Here is a 22,282-nt window from a genome sequence, read left to right as displayed (position 1 = left end):
ATCACTGTGAACTTACAACTAGTTGTGCCTTCTATGCATGTCACAATGAGCTCATGTTTATAGTTGTGTCCTAAAAATATTTCACAACAGTGCTATTCATAAAATATTTTGCCATTTCATAGGTTTCAAGGGTTTCACAAGTTGGTAGGAGATTGATTAAGGTTTTAGATGCAATTTAAATAAAAAAGATTGTTGAAAATTGCAATCAACTATTTTCTAAAAAGATGAGAGTTTTGGGGGGAAAAATTCATCTGTGGAAAATATTTGCAAAAAAATGGGTATAATTGGGTTTTTTGCTTCTTTGGTTTAAACTTCACTTAGCATGCCAAAGTTATATTTTAAATTCTTATACTTATTGTTGGTTCGCTCTCAAAGTTCCAAAGTTTGCCCACCATTATTGATGTCCAAATTTCAATGCAATCATTTTCATGTTTTCAATGTTTATTACTGTAAACTTTACATAATGCGGTAAAGTTTCATTTACATCTTATACTTATTCTTATAGCTAATTTTTCAAGTACTATATGTATTTGAGCCACCCCCTGCCGCCCCCCACTGCTGTCTCCCAGACATTCCTAAACTTAGGCCCTTGGTTCCCGCATCCGTGAAACTCTTCCTTGTGCCCGCCCGTCCTGAAACTGTGGAACACTGAAATTTCATTAATTAAAATAAAAATTTGTCACCGAAATTTCCCACTAATTCTACTCACCTAAACACTTGTAAGCATAGATGGACTACTCGCGACTCAGCTCGACTCGCCAAGCCCCTGAGAAAAAAACTTGGCAAAGACTCAGGAAAAACTCGGTGAAAAACTCAGCAATGTAAAAACACGCTTAATTTTAATAAAAAATGCATTTTTTTTGCAAAATTTAATGAGAAGATGCATCCAATGAGTCAATAAATGATAACACAAAAGAAACAAGCTGATTTTAGATATATTTAAATGCAAAGTGTCTACAAAATCGCATCCTCATGAGGAATGCTGATGGCTGGAAGAAAAATAGTAAATAGTTACAAACTTTCAACTCTAAAATGTATAATACCAAGATTTCTTCAATGCTAATTATGTTGTTATATGGAGCCTAATTAGAGTCGGAGGTTAAATTTTCCCTACTTCCATCAGTGTAGTTTCCCCCTATATTTTTCGATGGGGGTTTGGGGGCAGCGCCCCCAAGTTGGGGTCAAGCGGGGCATCGCCCCTTGCGGGGTCAAGGGGCAGCCAAAAATACTTTTATTATTTTATAAAGGCGCCGGGTGTTATAAAGTATAAGAAAGGAAAAAGACATTGAAATGCCACTTATACTTAATGTTATATTTCATGTGTATATTCTGATGAAGAGAATGAAACTGACCTGAAAAAACAAAAATTGATAATTTTTTGACATGTTTGGGCCTCTTTTTTTTAGTCTAGCTGAGTTTTTTAAAGAAACTCGTCGAGTTTTTGAAAAACTCGACAAGTTTTTGCTGCGAGTTAAAGTTGTAAAAATTCGCAGAGCTCAAAAACTCGGCGAGAAACTCGCCGAGTACTCTGCGAGTGTTCCATCTATGCTTGTAAGTATTTAAATTTCACTAAATTAAGACAAATGTTTACATCCACAACACCTAAATCCTAATCGACCAACCAAAGATGAAATGGTAAAATTACCAAAAACTAAAATCTGATGTCGTGGATCAGTGGTGTCCATTCTTAATTTTATCAACTCTTGCAATTTAGAATATGATCGTATAGAAAATGACAAATTAGGCAAAACTAAACGTAATATAACTATATGGAAAGTCTCGTAGTACCACATTTCTAGCACAGTCAACCTTTTCAACAATACCACATTAACAATCATGTCAATTTTTTACAAGCTAGCGATTATTGCAGGCTACATTGTAATTTTTAATGTCTAAAAATAATGTGTTACTTTTATGTGGTTGTGAAAGCAAGTGTCTAATCTAATGTGGATTTGGGAGGTCTTTTCAATACTAGTGGGTAGGGCTAAGTTGAAGTTGAACTATATTCGAAATGATCATTGACAAATTAGAAAGAAGAAAAAATTGTATCAAAATCTGCCTGTTGTACTAAAATGAAGGAATGCCTGTTTGCAATGGGTTTTTTCATTGCAGATGAGTTGCAGGTCTCAAAAATGGGAAATTGGTGCTAATCTGTTGTGTATTTGCAATATAGCTGCACACCCCCTCTTCAACAGTGCTTGGAATTTTTGAGGTTTTATTTTTATCTATAGACCAGATATATATACAATAAGGCTAAACCAGGAATTATCTTTACAATCCAATAGAACTTCAAAAATTCCGCATGTGGAGAGGCTACACCAGGAATTACATATTTAGTTTTGCAGCTCTGTATTGTATACAATATGTACACACATACACACTTGCAATATAGTTGAGCACCCCTTCAACTGTGCTTGAAATTTTTAAGTTTTATTTTTACACGCAAACCAGATAAATATACAATAAGGCTAAACCAGGGATTTTCTATAAAATTCAATCAAACTTCATAAATTCCGAATGTGGAAAGGCTAAACCAGGAACTATATTTTTATTTTTGAAGCCGTGTATATGTATACAATATGTACACACACACACACAAAATGATTGTAGACTGTATCTTAACTTTAGATATGCAATACAAGTTGGTTTTACTTTATTGGATACATTGATTGCTCAAAAGCATAATTAATTATTATTTTTAGTTCGTTTGAAACATATTTATAAATGCATCTTCTTTAAGTTAATCTTCTTCGGGAAAATGAAAATTGTTTCTTTGATGATTCAATTGTATTCGTTTGTATGTTGTGTCATTTCAGCACTTGATCCGAAGCAGTGGGTTCAATTTAAATTGCAAGATGTTGCCAGAGTTAGCCCCAACACTAATATATATAGGTAATAAATTTTTGCAGAGCATATGATTTTAACCTTTTATGTATTCAAAGATAATGGATTTACTTCTTTTAAATGTCACTCATGTATGGATATCATGGAAATGCTCTCTTAGTTCTAATCCTCATCTAAATAGAATTAATTATAATTACATTGCGTGCTATTTGTATGACCTCATTGTAAAAGTCAAATTGTCAAATCAATTTTAGCTTTTGAAATCAGTGAAATAAATATTATATGATAAACCTTTTTCTTATATGCCTATTTATGGGCCTTTGTTTGAGGCTTGTATGATTGCTCATTCATATTCTTATTTAGGCTATTTATGTTGTTGGATAACCTATATGATTGCTCATTCATATTCTTATTTAGGCTATTTATGTTGTTGGATAACCTATCTTGTACCTCCATACCCATATGGAACAAGAAAACTTTTCTTGTCTAATTACCCTGTAGCATAATCCTACTAATGCATTATGAAGCAATGATGGGCAATGACTTTGATGGACTCATAGGTGAGGAAAGTGCAATAGACCAAATGACTGCTATATTAGATTCAATAAATGATGTTATTATTGTAAATAATTTGCGATCCCTTTCAAAAAAAATTCATTTTTGAGAAAAAACCCAGCTATGATTTTTATTACCAAGCAGTTTCATTAACCTTGATAAATAAAAAAGTGTGAAAAAATTTCAATAGCTTCTTGAAGTTTTTATTTTCCTTCTCGAAAGTTTTCATTTCTTTTGTTGGTTCTTTATATTGATCCTTTAGTGTAAGGATCTCATTGTCCCATTCTTTCACTCTGGATCTTAAAGATAATTCCTGGTTTAGCCTTTCCACATTCGGAATTTTCTTATACAATCTGTCTAAAAATATATCTTCAAATTGGGCCTTAGGTTGAATCTTCTATTGTGTAGAATCAATTTTTTTCTACCATTTCATGCTTCTTATTTAAAATAAAAAACATATTGAAAATATTTGAAATATTGCTTTTATTTTCTTGTTGCATATTCCACCAAATTTCGCTATCTTTCTTTTAAAATCAGATGTCAGAGCCATTATTTTTCTATGTTTTAATGTTTTGAATCGTTTTGTATCTTGTTGCCTTTCATGTTTCATGCCCCTTTGCACCTTGGGTTGTAGCCAATTGTATCTTTGGTTGCAACTTATTGTAACTTGGGTTGGATGCTTTCATTTTTAGGTCACACCCTTCCATATCTTTAGTTGCGGCCTTTCATATCTTAGGCCATGCTATTGCACATCTCAAGGTGATCAAATGCCAATGAGGCATGTAGAGAGTAATGAGTGTATGCTCATCAAGTGATGGTTAAAAGTAGCAAATAGGAGTTAAAAAGTTATGGCCACATGTTAAATTGTTAGAGGAATGAAGTCTCAATGAATGAGATAATACTTTGATACACTGGGATTTGTCCATGTTTAATTATAATGAAGTTGGGAAGTTACATTGGTTATAACTTAGGTTGTGTGAGTTACTTTTTTAGACATAAATAATGGGAAGTAATTACTACATTATAAATCTTATCGCTAACTTTATGTCTACTACCATGTACTGACTAAATTGGAAAAAAAACCCATGTCATTCATAAAATTCTATAAACAAAATAGAACTGCAAAGTTTAGCTATTAGATTAGTAGATATTGTACAGACGATGTATAGGAGACAGGATTGTCTCTATTATTAACCACTTGTTGAATGTAGCAATGATGAATCTCAATGTATGTGGTATGGGAATTATAAATTGGATTCTTCACCAACCTCAAGACATCTTGATTGTCACATAAAGTCAGTGTAGTTGGAGGAAGTTGCAGATCACACAAAGCTTATGTAGCCAAACTGCTTCACAACTGGCATTGACAATTGCTTTGTATTCAAATTAAGTGGAATATAAAAACATAGTGCACAGAAGCTCACTTTGTCACAAAACAACCCCTAAACTAAAGGAGAAAATGTAGGTAATAGTTGATCTCCGAGTATAAACACATTTGGCCTAATAAAACTCTGTATAGCCTGTCAGTTTGAAATCTGCTTCCCTCTGGTATAGAAGGCCAAAGTTAAGAGTACCTTTGACATATCTCAACACATGTTTTGCTACTTGCCAATGAACAAACTTCAATTCTATTAAAAACCAAGAGATAACTAACAACAAAAGAAAGATTTAGTTGTGTGGATGTAAGATATATCAGGCTGCCCATTGTCTGTTTGTAGAGTGATTCATTGACCAGTGATGAATTATCATGGATCGACAATTTCAGCGTGACCTCCTTAGGGATAGTGGAAGGACTATAACCTGCCACACCTTTCCAAAAGATTCGTAGCACACTTCACTAGAGCCATGAAATGAAATGATCATGTTGCTATAATTCTGTAGCTAAGAAATATGTGGGATTTCTAGATTTGTGGATGATTTTTAGGATAGCTTGCACATGTTTGCATGAATGACATTGTTGTTATCCGTACAAAACTTTGCCTACACTCAGATTTATAGTCTTAATTTAGGCCTTTCTTGTCGTAATCAATGTTAGATAAATTCCTCCATTGTTAAGTTGTCTTGTCTTGGTCTAGTTTATCAGGTTGCACCATGCCAAGCGAAAGATGAAGAAACTCCTGAGTATTGGAGGCTTAAACATAAACAGAGAGATGAAGATGTCAAAGGCTTGAATCTAAAATCATTAATGTTAGCAAATTATTATGAAAACTCTTCTAGCACTCCCTTCTAGTGGCAATGTCAAAATGGCAACCTAGGTGGCAAATGTTTAACATAACCACAATGAAATAGTGGCAAAGAGAAGAAAATTGTGACAGTACAATTGGCACTATTTTAAGGTTGCTAACCCGAGATAAAATCATGCCATGTTTTAAGTAGAAATGGACAAGTTGAAGTCACAATTTTTCAGTGGCTTTGCCATGACGGAGGAACATGTTAAGTGGCAAGACAAAGAGGAAACACGACCAGCAGATAAGTGTATGTAATAAAGAAAGTCACAACTTTCAGCTGGCATAACCACAACAAAATTGTGACCTAAACCTTGGCAAACATGTAATGAAGTCACTCTAGTAAAAACAGCTAGAAACCATGAAGAGGGTTATGCTTTTCCTGTGGTGTGGCCACACAAAAATCATGACAGAAGCAAGCAATTCAACTAGGTTTTATTTTAAGCACCTATAGTAAGTATCTTAAAGCAAAAAACATCAAATCAGAGCCATTCTTTGTCACAAGCAGCCTATATTGAGAAGGCAAAAGTAAAGCATGAATAAGCCTATTTTGATTGTTTTATTTCCACTTTGCAATGGCTAGAGTTAGGCTTGCTTGAAAGAAGGGCTTTATTGAATGTTTTATTATTATTTTTTTTTTAAAGCTGCTTCTGAAGAGCTTATAAATAATGGCTTTGAGCACACAATATAATATTGAGAGTTGATGCTTGACTTACATTGCAAATATTGTCAAAGCTGTGAAGTCAAGTCTTTGTGTTTTGTTTAGTGAATGAATGTATCTAAGCTGATGTTAAGCCTATGCTACAAATGCTTATGTTGAGATCATTGATCTTTTGTTTGTGATTTCAAGAATGAACTTGAATTGAATGAACTTTGTCAAGCTTTGCATTGATGCTTGTTATTCATTGAAAGTAATAACTTTGCGTGTTTCTTTAGCAATATATTTTCTAGAATCGTGTTATGTTCATGTTTTTAATTGTTTCTTGTTGATGTAGAATATTGGTTTCTGATTTAGCTAGTAGTCAGCATCCATTGGTGTTATTTTGTTAAATCTTTTGTTTACAATCAAATACTGGCCTTTGCATTAATCGGTATAAAATTGTTCTCATTCATGCTTGAATTGTTTATACCTTAATCTGTAGGTCTTATTGTAGGTATTGATTGTTGATAGTTTAATGCTGTTAAAGTCCCAGGTATTGCCTATATTTATTATTATTATTATTACTATTATTATTATCTTCCTTTTTCAATGAGATCACACATCTCATAATATATATGCAAGAGGTGCCCTTTCACCAAGGGACACCATACTTTATTATAATATTAAATAATTAAATATTAATGATTATATATATATATTTTAATATAATATTAATATATTATTATATTATTAATAATTATAACTATAATTATATTATCACAATTAATAATATAATAATTATAATATAATTATATTATAACATAATATAATTATATTATCTCACAACTAATAATATAATAACTATATTATCAATATAATCACAAGCTTTTATGTAGGCCTGTGGATTCCGACCACAACTACAATAAAATCAACACTCCCTCTTAGCTAGGGAGGAATCCTACTTGACATCTTCTGGTTCGTCCTCCCGATGCTATCTTCAACACTCCCTCTTAGCTAGGGAGGAAATCCTTCTATCCTTCAATAAGTAATAACACCTTTTAGTAAACACAATAGCTCCATTTATTGTGTGAGAGAAAGATATCACCTCATTGTGATATCGGAGGTTATGGCATATCCAGGGATATCACGTCACATGATATCCACCATAACCACATAATGTAATATCCACCATTATGGATTGTCCACAGATATCACGTCTCATGATATCCACCATTATAGCATTTAAGGATATTACTTCATGGCATGTCCACGAATGTTACGTCACATAATATCTACCATGAATATCTCTTTATGTAATATCAACCATCATGGCTTATCCACAAATATCACATCTCATGATATCCATCATGATGGTATGGTCAATCAATATTGCAAGATCGTCACCTTACAATAATGATCCAAAGTACAAGTGTTCATCATTGTGAGATCGTCACCTCTCAATAATGTTCACAGGGGCTCAACAAGCACTGAATTAATGAAGTCATGGAGTCACACGCATGACATCCACCATGAACCATATCAGAGGTGGAGATAAGGACGTTCACCTTAAGTCTCTCTCAAAGAGAAATGTATTAGCAAATCGCAGAAGATCACTAATGTGGAGCCTCCCTCTCAATTAGAGCTTCATTTTTCCATATCTCCAAGCTTGTCTCGAAGGTTTGCATCACCCTTGGTGAATCCCAAGCCCACCAAGTATCCATCCATCCAGGGATATCACATGGAACTCTATCTCATGAATCATAGATTCCTCTACTGCTACAATTTCCTGATCACTAGAGAAACCATCTCGACATGGTTGTAATGTCCCCATTCTGGATTTATCTCCATGAAGTCTTGAGACATCAATTTCAATTTAAAGTGAGAGTTGTAATGTTTTAATAAACATAACTTTATCACAATTGAATACATTTCATTATAATTTTGACCTAAAATTTTGAGAATAGTTTGGAGAATAGAACTTATCTTAATAGATTCCCCTTGATTTGTGCTAATCATAAATATGGTAATATCTCTCCTCAAAATTCGATCATAAATGTGGCTGTGTCTTCTCCAGCTTGTTGCTCTATAACATTGTATCATATATTCTTCCCTTCACAACATTAACATTCTTCATAAATCCATATTTTAATCTTCGTAAGTCTACACTTATATCTTGTCATACTCTTTTCTCAAACCTTTGGGTTTATTACTATTTATGAATCGCAACTTTCCATTAAACAACAACTTCTTAAGAAGCTAGCTACCTTCACTAATGCAAACATCTCCTTAATATGATCACCTTGTAATATATAATTCCTTGTATTTGAACTTTCACTATGAACAACGGACCATCTCTATGTTGTCCTTCCTTGTATAATGTTAATCGCTGCCCTTTGCACATTGTAGTTCATATATCTATTCAATCATCAATAAGATGTTTTCATCAACCTCCCATATTCATCTTCATATTCGTTATCCTTCCTATGATAGTTCCGTGCACTTAAGAATGATCGCTTCCCTGTATTTCCGATGTATATCTCTCTCCCGTGACTGATATAGAGAATACGAAACTCCAAGTTATTTCACTTACGATAGTCTTCTGTCCGTACTCATCGCAAATCCATTATGAATGATGGGCGCTGGAAATCTCTAGTATGGGTGTAGGACAGTCCGCAGTTTCATATATTGAAGTAACAATTCATGGATTACATTTTGTGGTTCTTTGATTATCGAGGTGGAGATATGTATCGAATGGGCTTCTTATGCATGACGCCTTTTTTCATATAACATCCCTGCAATTTATCCTCTATTCTACTACTTCGAGCGCTGCATACAAACTCCCTTAAGCGCACCAAATACGGATAAGATTAAGGAGAAGATAATCCTCCAAGGTCGAAGCTCATGTCAATGATCCACCAAGGGAATGTGTATGTCGCAATTCCCTGTATGCAGTCTTTAGGATGTAAAACTGATTTCTTATAATTTCAATTGTAAAAGACTTCTTCCATCAAAACTTATACTCCAAAAATGCCTTCCCTATTCCCGAGAACATTGAATGTCCCATTCAAACTATTGCTGTTGAGGAAGAGAACTTCGAGCTTTGGCAGCATTCCGAAGGCTGGAGGAATGGAGCCACTGAAATCATTATAATTAAAGTCTAATGTTTATACCATGTTAAAGTCCTAGGAATTGCCTATATTTTTTTTTTATTATTAATATTATCTTCCTTTTTCAATGAGATCACACATCTCATAATATATATGCAAGAGGTGCCCTTTCACCAAGGGACACCATACTTTATTATAATATTAAATAATTAAATATTAATGATTATATATGTATTAATATAATATTAATATATTATTATATTATTAACAATTCTAACTATAATTATATTATCTCAATTAATAATATATTAATTATAATATAATTATATTATCTCACAACTAATAATATAATAATTATATTATCAATATAATCACAAGCTTTTATGTAGGCCTGTGGATTCCGACCACAACTACAATAAAATCAACAAATGCTTGCATTCAGGGCAAAAATATAGGTAAGAATTTACATCTAATGCAAAACCCCCCATGAAATTTCGTACAGCTTGCATGATTGTAAATTTTGTTTATTTTTAGATTAGCTAGATAGTAGGGAGCTTCCCCTTATAGTTTGAAGAACAGTTTAATTGTATGTGTTGTTTATCTTGCATGGTATGGAGGAATAATTATTAAAGTCTAATGTTTATACTTAATAGTATATAATTATTTTTTATTTTTTATTTTAAAAATAAAGCCATCTCCTTTTAGTATGGACATCAATCAAAGCATCAAGGAAATTCAAAATATTACAAAATCAAAGCCAAATCATAGGCTAGATGTCTGGTTACTGGTACCAAGAAATCCATTAAACCTTGATTTCGTGCTATACAAGTCGGGGTTTCTTGCCTGACGTCGTGCCCCTTTTGCATCAAAAATATATCCTCCCATTGCAGCTTGGAAACACACAAAATCACATTTAAAAATTAGGTTTTCGAAACCTAAATTTTCTTTTTGATTTTAGCGGCGATTTTCAGACGGATTTGTTGCAATTTTTTAGGGTTTATCTCGCTGCGATTTTAAAAAAAACTCATTCCCAAGTTTTGATGCGAGTGACTTGCAGCCAACTATGGCTCGTAAGTACTCGCGAGCCTGTAAAATACTCGCCAAGTTTTTCAACACTGGATACAATACTCTACCTTTTTTGAGGTTTGACATTTGTTACCACTTTCCCAAAGGTCATGAGTGGAAGTGCCATTTTGGATTTTGGGTATCAATTCATAAAAAATGGGAAGTTCAAATAACAAAAAAACTTCCTTGTGCTGTTCATCAAAATTGTTAAAATTAGTAAGGCCTTCTTGTATGATGCTGGTGGTTCTGTTTTCATCTCTGTCCTCAAAATTCTGTTTTCATGAGCTTAAACAAAAGGATTGAGTTTATAGAAGAGAAGGGGCAACATGCAGAAACTAAGTTAAAGAAAACTCTAGAAGATAGTCAGAATCTTGAAAGGATTTCAAGATGCTGAAAGAGCAAGTAATAAATTTGCAAAGTAGAATGGAAAAAGGACAACAAAAGCTAATCAATTTAAAACAAGAATTGGAACAATCGAAATCAACAGAAAAAAAGAACTCAGTGACAATGAAAGTAAGTGGCACTTCACAGTTGGAAGAGTTTCAATCAGCATTGGCAAGCATTGAAATAAAAGAAAGTAAACTAAGAGAACAAATAGAGGAAGCTAAGTCTTGGGCTCAAGTTGTGAATGGCCCACCAATTGATCAAAATGAAAACATAGAGAAACAAATCAAAAGACAAATAAGGGAAGAAAAAAACAAACAAGACAAGGCAGAAAATATTATCATCAGAGGATTGAAGGATTTTGGTGCAAAAGAGAAAACAGATATTCTAGCAAGAGACTTCTTTAAGGACAAGCTGAAATGGACAGGTTGTATTCAAGAGGCAAATAGGATTGGAAAGATGTCAGAAGAAGGAAGAAAATGGCATGCTAGAGTTGTTTCAAGAAGCATGGAAGAGAAAATGGCAATCATAAAGAATAGGGGGTTGCTTAGAGGAACTCGCATATATCTAGATGAAGACTTGACCTTTATACAACAATAAGACCAGGGGAAAGAATGGGAGAAAAGTGAAATCAGCAAGATATCTAGGAAAGTGGGCATGGTTAAAAAATGGGAAAGCACAAATCAGCGAGTGTTTATTGTAGAAAAAATAGGGATTCGGCTCCATGATAAGTTCGAATTATAGAGGCTTCCCATGGAGAAGAGGACCGGGGTTGGGCCCCATAGCAAAGGGGAATGACATTGTCATTCTCACAGAAACACATGAACACGATGGATGCAAGGTTTCTGTTTCTGAAGACTACAATAAAATCTCAGTTTGGAATGAAGGGACTGAAACAGGTGAAGGACATGGAGGAATCACAGTTCTAATAAGAGAAGTGTCGGGTGGAATAATAAAAGTTGAAAAAGAGGATCCAAATAAGCAATTCATTTGGTTGGAAATAACTAACAATAAGGTTACAATCAGATTGGCTGCCTCTTACTTTGCTCCAAAAAGTTCCAAATTCTACAAGAGGAACGTAGATAGCAAAGCCGCTTTAAAATTCCCAGCACCGTTGGGGGAATCGTTCTAATTGGTGATTTTTGTTAAGGATATAGCTTCATTCGGATTGAAGCAGGTAATATATAACGACATTGAATGAAGGGTCATGTCGCCGTAGTGTCATGACTCTTATGCCACGTAGAAGTCATGCCCCTACGTGGACATGAATCTTCATCCTTTTATTTATAGGCACCGACACTTGCTGTGAACCGAAACCAATAACTGTGGCAGTTTCACGAACCATCAAGCTGTTGATATTATCATAGAAGATTAGTAGTTAGAGTTATATATGTATATACACATCGGAGGTAAAACATATTCATTGCAGTGATCTTATTAAAGTCTATCCTCACTACATATTACTAGACTATTGTATTCTCTATCTCTGATCTAAATTCCTTAACATGGTATCAAAGCCACGTTGGTAGAGAAATAATAAAATAGTGACACCTCTTTTCTAAAAAAAATTCAGACTTGCACTTAGAATCAAAGGAAAATCAATCATGGTGAACAGTGTTAGAGTGGAGGATAGACTCGAAGGCGCATCCAACTTCGTCTCATGGAGAATTCGAATAATAGCAATTCTTCAAGAACTCGAACTAGATGCATACATAGAAGAAGATACTAAGATGCCCAAAGACGAGCAAGAGAAAACAACCTGGAAAAGACACAACAACAAGCCCAAAAAAATCATAATTGATGCTGTTAAAGATCACATTCTTCCAACCATCTCAAAACTAACTTCAGCTTATGATATGTTCAAGACCATTCAAAATTCATATGAAATAAATAAAGCAAGTAGATTGCTCACTTTAAAACAACAATTAATGCATATCTACATGAACAAAGGAGAAACAATCACATCCTATTTCATGAGGATTTCAGAATTAAAAGACCAATTGTCAACTATTGGGAATAATATAGATGATATGGAGCTATCTCTAATAGCACTCAAGGGATTACCATCCAGTTGGGAATCCTTTATTCAAGGCATCAGTGCTCGTTTGACACTACCAAAATTCGATCAACTCAAGAATGATTGTACTCAAGAAGAATCTCGACTAATCACAAGAGGATTGGGTCCAAACAAAGGGCGAGAAATTCAAGCACTACATGCTAACACAAACAACAAAGGGAAGAAAAGGAAGTTCAAACAAAAGAGAGGAAATAATCACAAAAGCAAAGACTTCTCCAAGATTCAATGCTACAAGTGTGATAAATTTGGACACACTCACAGGTTCTGCCCAGAAAGAAAGAAAGCTCAAGCAACCATAGCTGAAGTTAGGGAAGTAGAGAATCCTCTATTTTTCTTAGCCTTATCAAGCGAACTAAACTCAAACAAACATACGTGGATAATCGATAGTGGAACATCTTGACACATAACCGGTTTTAGAGATCAATTCGAAACCTTTGAAGGCCACTCAATTGAAGAAGTTACAATAGGAGACAATTCTACCTATCCAGTGAAAGGAATTGGGACCTGCTCAATTCAATTAAGAACAAGAGTTACATTACAATTGAAAGATATTCTCTTTGTACCAGGTATCAAAAGGAATTCGGTCTCTATTTCAGGACTAGCTGATCAAGGATATCGTGTCACCTTCCATGAAGATAAAGTTCTACTCTGGCCTAAATACTCTAACATAAAGAATGCTATTCCTATAGGATCTAGAGATGGTAGTTTATACAAATTATGTTATACTCAAAAAGAAGCACTAAATCATGAAGTATCAAACTCTAATGAAATATGGCATAGAAGATTAGGACATCTTCCATTTAGTGCCCTACCTTCTATAGGAAAAATTACCACAGGATTACCCAATCTAAAATCTGATCATGTTGGAACTTGTAAAGGATGTGCTCTAGGGAAGAACTCAAAAGGGTCCTTTCCCTCAAGTGAACACAAATCAAAAGTTGTACTAGAACTTGTCCACATTGATTTGTGTGGTCCAATGTCATTACCATCACTAAGGGGATTCTTGTATTACGTGATATTTGTTGATGATTACTCTAGGAAAACTTGGATCTATTTCATAAAACTCAAAGAATCAAATGAAGTGTTATTGAAATTTAAAGAATTTAAGGCTCTAGTGGAAAATCAAACTGGGAAGAAAATAAAGACTCTAAGATCAGATAATGGGGGTGAATATATCTCTGAAAATTTTAATGAATTCTACATTTCTGTTGGGATTAAGAGGGAGTGTACTGTACCTTATAATCCTCAACAAAATGGAGTTGCAGAAAGAAAAAACAAAACCATCATTGAAGCTGCTAAAGCCATAATGCATGATCAAAATCTACATATCTCATTTTGGGCTGAAGCCTCAAATACAGCTGTGTACATTCAAAATAGATGCCCTCATTCAATCCTAGAGAATATAACACTTGAAGAAGCCTTTACAGGAAATAAACCAGATTTAAGCCATCTAAGAATCTTTGGTTGCCACGTGTATATTCACGTTCCTAAAGAAAAGAGAACCAAACTAGAACCCTCTGGGAAGAAAGGCATATTTGTTGGCTACAGTGAAACCACTAAAGGATACAGAGTCTATATTCCAGGACGAAGATCCATTGAAATCAATAGAGATGTCAAATTTGAAGAAGATGCTACTTATAAACTATCTCTAAGTGCAGAAGATGATCTAACCGCAGAATCAGATGAAAATCCTACAATTGAAAATCAGAGGGAGAATAGCATAGAAAATCATGAACTTCAATCACCTAATTTCGAGAATGCTGAAAATCCTAACAAGAAGAAAAGACCACTATGGGCAAGAAAGATGATTGAATAAAATAATGTGGAACCTGATGAAATCTTCAAAGAGAATAAGAAAACAAGAAGTCAATCATGCTATGTTGCCCTCATGACCGAACTTACAAAATTTGAACCATCAAATGTTGAAGAGGCTTTAACATGTCAAGCTTGGAAAGATGCAATGATTGAGGAATACCAATCTATCTTAAAAAAGATGTCTAGGACATTGTACCTAGACCAAAAGACAAATTAGTTGTCTCATCAAAGTGGTTATTCAAAATCAAATATGCACCAGATGGTAGTATTGAAAAACACAAAGCCATATTCGTTGCCAGGGGGTTCTCTCAGAAGGCTGGAATTGATTATGAAGAGACATTTGCTCCAGTTACCCGATATACTTCTGTAAGAACCATCATTGCCATTGCAGCTTCCAAAGGGTGGAAGATACACCAAATGGACGTGAAGACCGCATTTTTGAATGGTGTTATTGGGGGAGAAGTATATATAGAACAACCTGAAGGCTTTGCTACACATGATAGAAATCTCTATGTGTGTAGACTAAAAAAAACTCTCTACGGCCTTAAGCAAGCTCCCAGGGTATGGTACGCAAGGATAGATAGGTCTCTCTCCAAACTAGGATATTCCAAAAATGAAGCAGACTCTAACATATACTTCAAAATATCGGATGGTGACATCTTAATACTTGTTCTCTATGTTGATGACTTGTTGATAACAGGAGAAGATCACCTCATTGCAAAATGCAAACAAGATCTTGTGGCTGAATTCGATATGAAGGATCTAGGTCTACTGCACTATTTTCTGGGCCTAGAAGTATGGCAAAAAGAGAATTATATTTTCCTAAATCAAGGAAAATACACCACTGATATCCTTACCAGATTTGGTATGATAGATTGTAAGCCTGTATCCATTCCAATGGAAACAAATTTTCATACTCAAAAGTGAAGCAGTAGATTCAGAACCTACAAATCCTACATACTATAGACACATTATTGGATCTCTTATTTTCCTGGTAAACACTCGCCCTGATATTTGTTACGCTACCAATGTGTTAAGTCATTTCATGTGCGAACCTAAGAAGATTCACCTAATGGCTGCTAAGCATATTCTGAGATACTTGCGTGGCACTATTGGACTTGGCCTGAAGTATAAAAATGTTGAGATACAACTTCAAGGGTATTCTGATTCCGACTAGGCAGGAAGTTCCATTAATCGTAAAAGTACAATGGGGTGTTGCTTTAGTCTTGTATCAGCTATGATATCTTGGTTTAGTAGAAAACAATCAGCAATTGCTTAGAGTTCCATTGAAGCCGAATATATGGGTGCCTCCATGGGAGCACGTGAGGCAGTATGGTTAAGGAAATTGCTAGTTGGACTACTTGGGAAGCCCCTAAACTCCAATGTGATTCATTGTGATAATCAAAGCTGCATCAAACTTTCTGTAAATCTAGTTTTTCATAATCGATCCAAGCATATAGAAATCCCATACCATTACATAAGAGATATGGTAGACAGAGATGTCATCAAATTGACCTACATCAGCACTGAAGAGCAAAGTGCCGACATATTCACCAAACCTCTTGCAAAGTTGAAAGTGGAGTACTTTAGAGGTAAACTTAGTATGACTAAATTATAATGGAAATTTCTGATATTAATCTTAATCATATGTAATTGATATATTCATGAATATCTTGAATGCAATATTGCATGTATGTGTTATGTCATGGAAGGTGACGATCTTTCATGTGATGCAAGTGTAAGATCTCTATTGTAAGGTGACGACTTTCACAATAGCCTGATCTGTTATCAAGATTGACTACATTAAGTTGCTGTCCTGGAATGTGTTGGAAATCTTGATACTAAATTTGCTATGATGAGTTATTGAATTGTTATCATTAAATGATTGTTCCGAAATATGTTGGAAATTATGATAACAATCACATTATGATTGACTACATTAATTTGCTGTCCCGGAATGTGCCGGATATCATGATACTAAAATTATTTCACCTGTGATAATGACAATGTTACAATTGTCACTAGAATCAAGGTTGTAATCTGATAAGACTTCAAGTAGTTGTTGTCCCAGAGTGCTGGATATCAGATAATCCATATCTCTCTGAGATATGAAGTATTTCACTAGTAAGTGTTACTACGTGAATGATCATGTCAAATGAATGTGTATATCTAGAATGTTGTTCCTTAAAACTTAATTATGAAATTCAATCCTCTTTTGCTAAGAGGGAGTGTTAAGGATATAGCTTCATTCGGATTGAAACAAGTAATATATAACGACATTGAATGAAGGGTCATGTCGCCGTAGTGTCATGACTCTACGTGGCATAAGCCACGTAGAAGTCATGCCCCTACGTGGACATGAATCTTCATCCTTTTATTTATAGGCATCGACACTTGCTGTGAACCGAAACCAATAACTGTGGCAGTTTCACGAACCAGCAAGCTGTCGATATTATCATAGAAGATTAGTAGTTAGAGTTATATATGTATATACACATCGGAGGTAAAACATATTCATTGCAGTGATCTTATTAAAGTCTATCCTCACTACATATTACTAGACTATTGCATTCTCTATCTCTGATCTAAATTCCTTAACAATTTCAATGCAAGGACAACAAACCATCAATCTATCCAACTAGACAATGAAGAAAGAGAGGATAACAACCCTTTATGGCTTGAGGAAAACAGAGATAAGTTGTTGGAAAGGACTTCACAAGATGAGCATGGGAGTGTGTCACACTTTGGGGTAGAGCTCCTTGGGCTATACAGTTTATATGGCCTGGTTATCTGTAATGGCATGAGATCTTAGTTTGGATCTGACAGATTCACTTGTAAAACCTACTTTGGTGAGAGTGATTACCTAATCTGTTCTCAAAGTTCTATTTATAGGATGTTGGAGTTCAATATCAAGAATTGCCTTATGGAGCTGAAATCAGATCATATGACGCTTCTTGTAAAGTTTGGCATTCATACAAACAACCTTCATGAGAAACAAGAACAACACATGCACATGAAAGTACATAAATAGGGTAAAATTCTTGTTAATCAGGAAAATTGAGAACTTTTTGTTGCTGTCCTTAAGCAACATCTGAATTTGGGAAAAAACAACATAGGAGATAAGGAAACCAAAGGAGGAACTGATTACATTTGCAACAATATGTTGACACTTATAATCCTCAATACTTCAAATGTTTGTAGAAGATCTCGGCCTATGAAGAAGAATACAAACTCTTTCCTCACTAATACTTGGTATGACAAAGAATGTAAGGCTGCTAAAAGATCATTTAAAGGGAAGGAGTTAAATAAGGCTGCTAAAAGATCATTTAAAGGGAAGGAGTTAAACAAAAAAAGTGGATTAAAATATGAAAAACTAATAAAAGACAAAAAAGAAAGCTATGTGATTTTGAGGAGAAAAGAGTTAATATCCTTGGGAAGCAATCCCAAAGGCTTTTTTGGAGAGCTGCAGCAAAAGAGGAAAATAACTTAAAATAACATCTCAGATGCCCATTGGCTAGACTATGCGAAGCTTCTCTATGAGGGGGTTTAGGAGAAGAGTAACCCTTCCATGATTGACACATCAACTGAGCTCTTCTTAGTCGAAGATATCAAACAAGGCATTACGGATTTAGCTGGAGATAAAGCCCAAGATATTGATGGGCTGCATGTTGAATTCCTTAAATGGGGAATAAAACTTCTTGCTTCACACATTAAGATAATTTTTAACAGTGTCACGCAAAGCAACTTTTGCACTGAATGGACAACTAGTGTTGTTATTCCTATGTACAAAAGTGGGGATGTCAGTAACCCTTCCAATTATTGTAGTATCATGATCAATCCTCTCCTTGGAAATTTTTTTGGGAGCATTATTGAATGTAGAATCAGCAGGTGGGCTGAAAAAGGACATAGAGGAAAAGGATAGGATAGCTTTAGGCCAAAACACTCTACCATTGACCATTGCATCACTCTTAGACACTTCATTGTAAAGGTTTGGGATACCCAAGGAGAAGAAGCCTTTTTTTGCTTTGTTGATTTCAAGAAGGCCTTTGCCATTGTTCCTAGAGACAAGCTTTGGAATAGAATGGAGGAGGTTGTGATCCCAAATGAATTTAGAGCAGCAGTCCACAATTTTTATGAGCAAGTTAGAGCCAAAATCAAAACTAAAGAGGGTATGTTAGAGTGTTTTGGCAGTGATATTGGAATCAAACATGGATGCCCATTATTCCCCCCACGTTGTTTGGTTTATATATTGATAAGTTGGAAGAATGGTTAAACAAAACCATGGGAGAAGGTATCCAATTGGCAGGTTTTGTGGTGAAGTTACTTTTGTATGCAGACGACTTTATTCTAATTGCGAAGTCTGCTCATGGTTTGCGAGAACATTTGAAGGATTTAGAGCTCTTTTGTCAAGAGGTTGGAATGCAAGTTAACACCAACAAGACCAAAATCACGATCTTCTCTTTGAAAAGGAAGAAGCAGCGGGTTAACTTTATCTTTGAGGGAAGCCCATTGGAGATAGTGGAAGAATACAAGTACCTAGGAGCTGATTATTTTAATAGACTCAGTTGGGAGACTTGCAAGACAAAAAGGATCCAAAGAGGATGGAGGGCTCCTTACCTACTTGAGAACGGTGCAAGAAAGTGGAGCTATAGGATTGGAAAATCAAGAAAACTCTTTTTGGTTTGTTGGTCGTGCTAGTGGTCCTCTATGGGTGTGAGGTTTGGGGGAGTAGCATGTCAAACCTCAAATGGAGACAATTTGAAAGAATCCAAAAACATTTAATCACTAGCAGTCTTAAAGTCAAATATATGATTCCCTATGAGATCCTTTTGGCTGAAGTGGGCATTTTTCCAATGGAATCATCGACAATAATATGTTTCCTAAGCTACTTTAAAAAAGTTGAAAGCATGGATCGACATTGCTGGCCGAAAATGGTTGTCGAGGAGGAGTTAGACAGAAGACTTGGACGAAGCAGAACGAGAAGTGGATGAACAAATGGGATATTAATTCATAGGAATGTCTTAATATTGATGAACAGATAAACAAGTATGTGTTAGAAAAATTCAGGACTAGCATGTGAACAAAACAAATTGGTCTAAAAAAAGCACACTATATCAAAGAGTTCAACCTGTAGAACATAGGTTTACTATTGAGAGGGGGGGGTGAATCAGAAGTATTCAAACTGAAACTGAAACAATAATGCAAAGCAATCACACAGGGAACAACTGCACAAGATTTGACGTGGAAACCCAAGATGGGAAAAGCCACGATGAGTAACACTGCTAGGATCTACTGTCCTAATCCAGCCTCACAATTAAAATCAATTACAATCTTTAAGGGCACCAACCCTAAGGAGTCACCAAACCCTTATCTTAAGAGCACCAACTCTTTCAACCCCCTAACTCTACAATCTGAGCACCAGCTCATCAATTTAGAATACAAAATCTTTGAGCATCAACTCACTCAAGCTCACAGTTCCATGAAACAGAATATCACACCAATACTAAACATGTAACAATTACAACTCACAACTTGTTACAACTTTTGTATTACTATTTTCTTCTTGCAACACAACATTAGAATATCCAAACAGATCAAACTGAGTATTAACAATTAATCCAAATCTGAATATAAGCCAATGGTTTCTGCTTGAATGCTAATAAATGATTCTGATATGAATATTTACAAACTTCTGATAACTGACATGAACCTGCAATAAAATCTCCACAAACCAAATATAATCTGTATATGTATAATCAACTTCAAATTCACAATTCTGAGAAGTAGACTTGAAACTGTTTGCAGAAGTATGTGCTGTCACAACAATGATATGTGAGACTAAATAAAAATTAAAAACCTATGCCTGATTTAAACTTTTTCTCTGATCTGAATGTCATCACCAGATAAACTGAATTAGCAGTTTAACAATCATAGACTGAAACAATAATCTGAATCACAAATCTATTGTCACCAAATTCTTCAACAATTCAATGAAAATAGCAAAATTTTTGTTATACCTGTCTATGCCTTATTCACCACATTTGAACCTCTTTGGCATAGGATTTAATGGTCAAAGAAATGCTTATTCATTTCATGTCTTTCTGTTTCTGATGTTCAATGACTCATCACGTCTCCCAAAATAAAGAGCATTTATATTTCTAAACTCTTCATTCAAATCTCAATACGTTGAATCCTCTCTCATCGCCCAATGCCATTCTCACCCTTCATTAAATAGGCTTCTTTAGAGAGTATACGTATGAAATGCATTTACCAAGGTGGTGTTGGAAGTTACAACCACTTAAAACTTCTTTTGGTTTGCTTATAACAACTCATTATCGACAGGAAGAAAGAGAAGTTTTGCACTAAGTAAAGTTAGTTACTAACTTATTTCAACTGCACTTTAAATTTGATATTAGATAGTTGCCAAAATTAATCATAAGAAATGCAAAACTCAATGGCAGCAATATTCTGAAGATGATTCATTCAACACAGTCCCGAAATCTTCTGAAAGCAATATATTGGATACAAAGACATACGTAACCCATACAAGCCAAGGTTCGATCAGGTATCTTTATCGTCAACATGTCTGATTTTGACTTATCTATCATTGACGTGATTCAAATTTAACATGATTCCGGTATTGATCTGGAGGTATTCTTTGTCACACATATATGTAGTACAAACACCAATATACTGAATACACAAGCACAGTTATTTTCCAGATTTGCTCATGAATAAAAGAATTTGAAATCAGCCTCAATTGGATGTATCTATACAGATTTCAATGCTTTTATCTTTTATCTCTGCACAGTATAATGCATTTTATTCTTAAATAACAGTGAACAATCTGAAAACATAAAACTGACTGATAATATGCATCATAATGTTCTGTGTATGTGCATCCTGCAGACAGAAGTACAACTCAAACCCTTTGTAAATATGATACTGTGAATGACATCAATGACAAACTGCTAACACGATCCCTTGTGGGAACATGACAAGAAAGCTTATTTAAAGGCGACAATTAAGGGAAAAGTAAGGATTCTAGTTGCTCAACTAAGGATTGGGTCTCATCATCTCAGATGTGAGATAGGCAGATGAACGGTCCCCAAGGAAGATTCAGGAAGAAGGAATTTGCAATCTTTGCAGCAAAGGGGTGTGGTTGAAACTAAATGACACTTCATTCTTGATTGTGCAGCGTATGAGGACATTTGCACTCAGTTTGGAAACATTTTACAGGTGGGTAGTCTGAATGAGATTTTTGAGGTGACAAGGCTTGCAAGTTTCTTAATCAAGATACATAATAGAAGAGTCAATATGGAAATAATCATGAAAATGGATTAACGCTGGATCTCTTGGATCTCTTGTGGACGTAATTAAAATCATTCAATTCAATTCAATTTGTTGCAACCAACAATTTTTGTAATGTTCCCATTTTTACGCTATCTTGTTCTGCAAGGGTTGGCCAGTTTTCAGGGTTTTCCATAGGTTTCTTGATGTGTTGGGAGTGTTCCAATGTTCTTGGTGAGCTCAATTCTCAGTTTCAGTGGGTTTCAATAGCAGTTGCTAT

General features: G+C 34.8%; 1 protein-coding gene across 1 annotated transcript in view; it reads left to right on the top strand.

The window, feature by feature from the left end:
- The window catches only part of LOC131032983 (NADH-cytochrome b5 reductase-like protein), a 205,795-nt gene that overhangs the window by 56,473 nt on the left and 127,040 nt on the right, over nucleotides 1-22,282 (top strand). Inside the window, exon 3 of the mRNA XM_057964084.2 lies at nucleotides 2,817-2,892. Coding sequence (XP_057820067.2) covers nucleotides 2,817-2,892 — 76 coding nt within the window. The remainder of the gene's footprint in view (nucleotides 1-2,816; nucleotides 2,893-22,282) is intronic.

Source organism: Cryptomeria japonica, chromosome 9 (genome assembly GCF_030272615.1).
Source record: "Cryptomeria japonica chromosome 9, Sugi_1.0, whole genome shotgun sequence".
Classification (NCBI taxonomy): Eukaryota; Viridiplantae; Streptophyta; class Pinopsida; order Cupressales; family Cupressaceae; genus Cryptomeria; species Cryptomeria japonica.
Note: the sequence above shows the minus strand (reverse complement) of the source record. Positions and strands in the feature narration are given on the sequence as shown.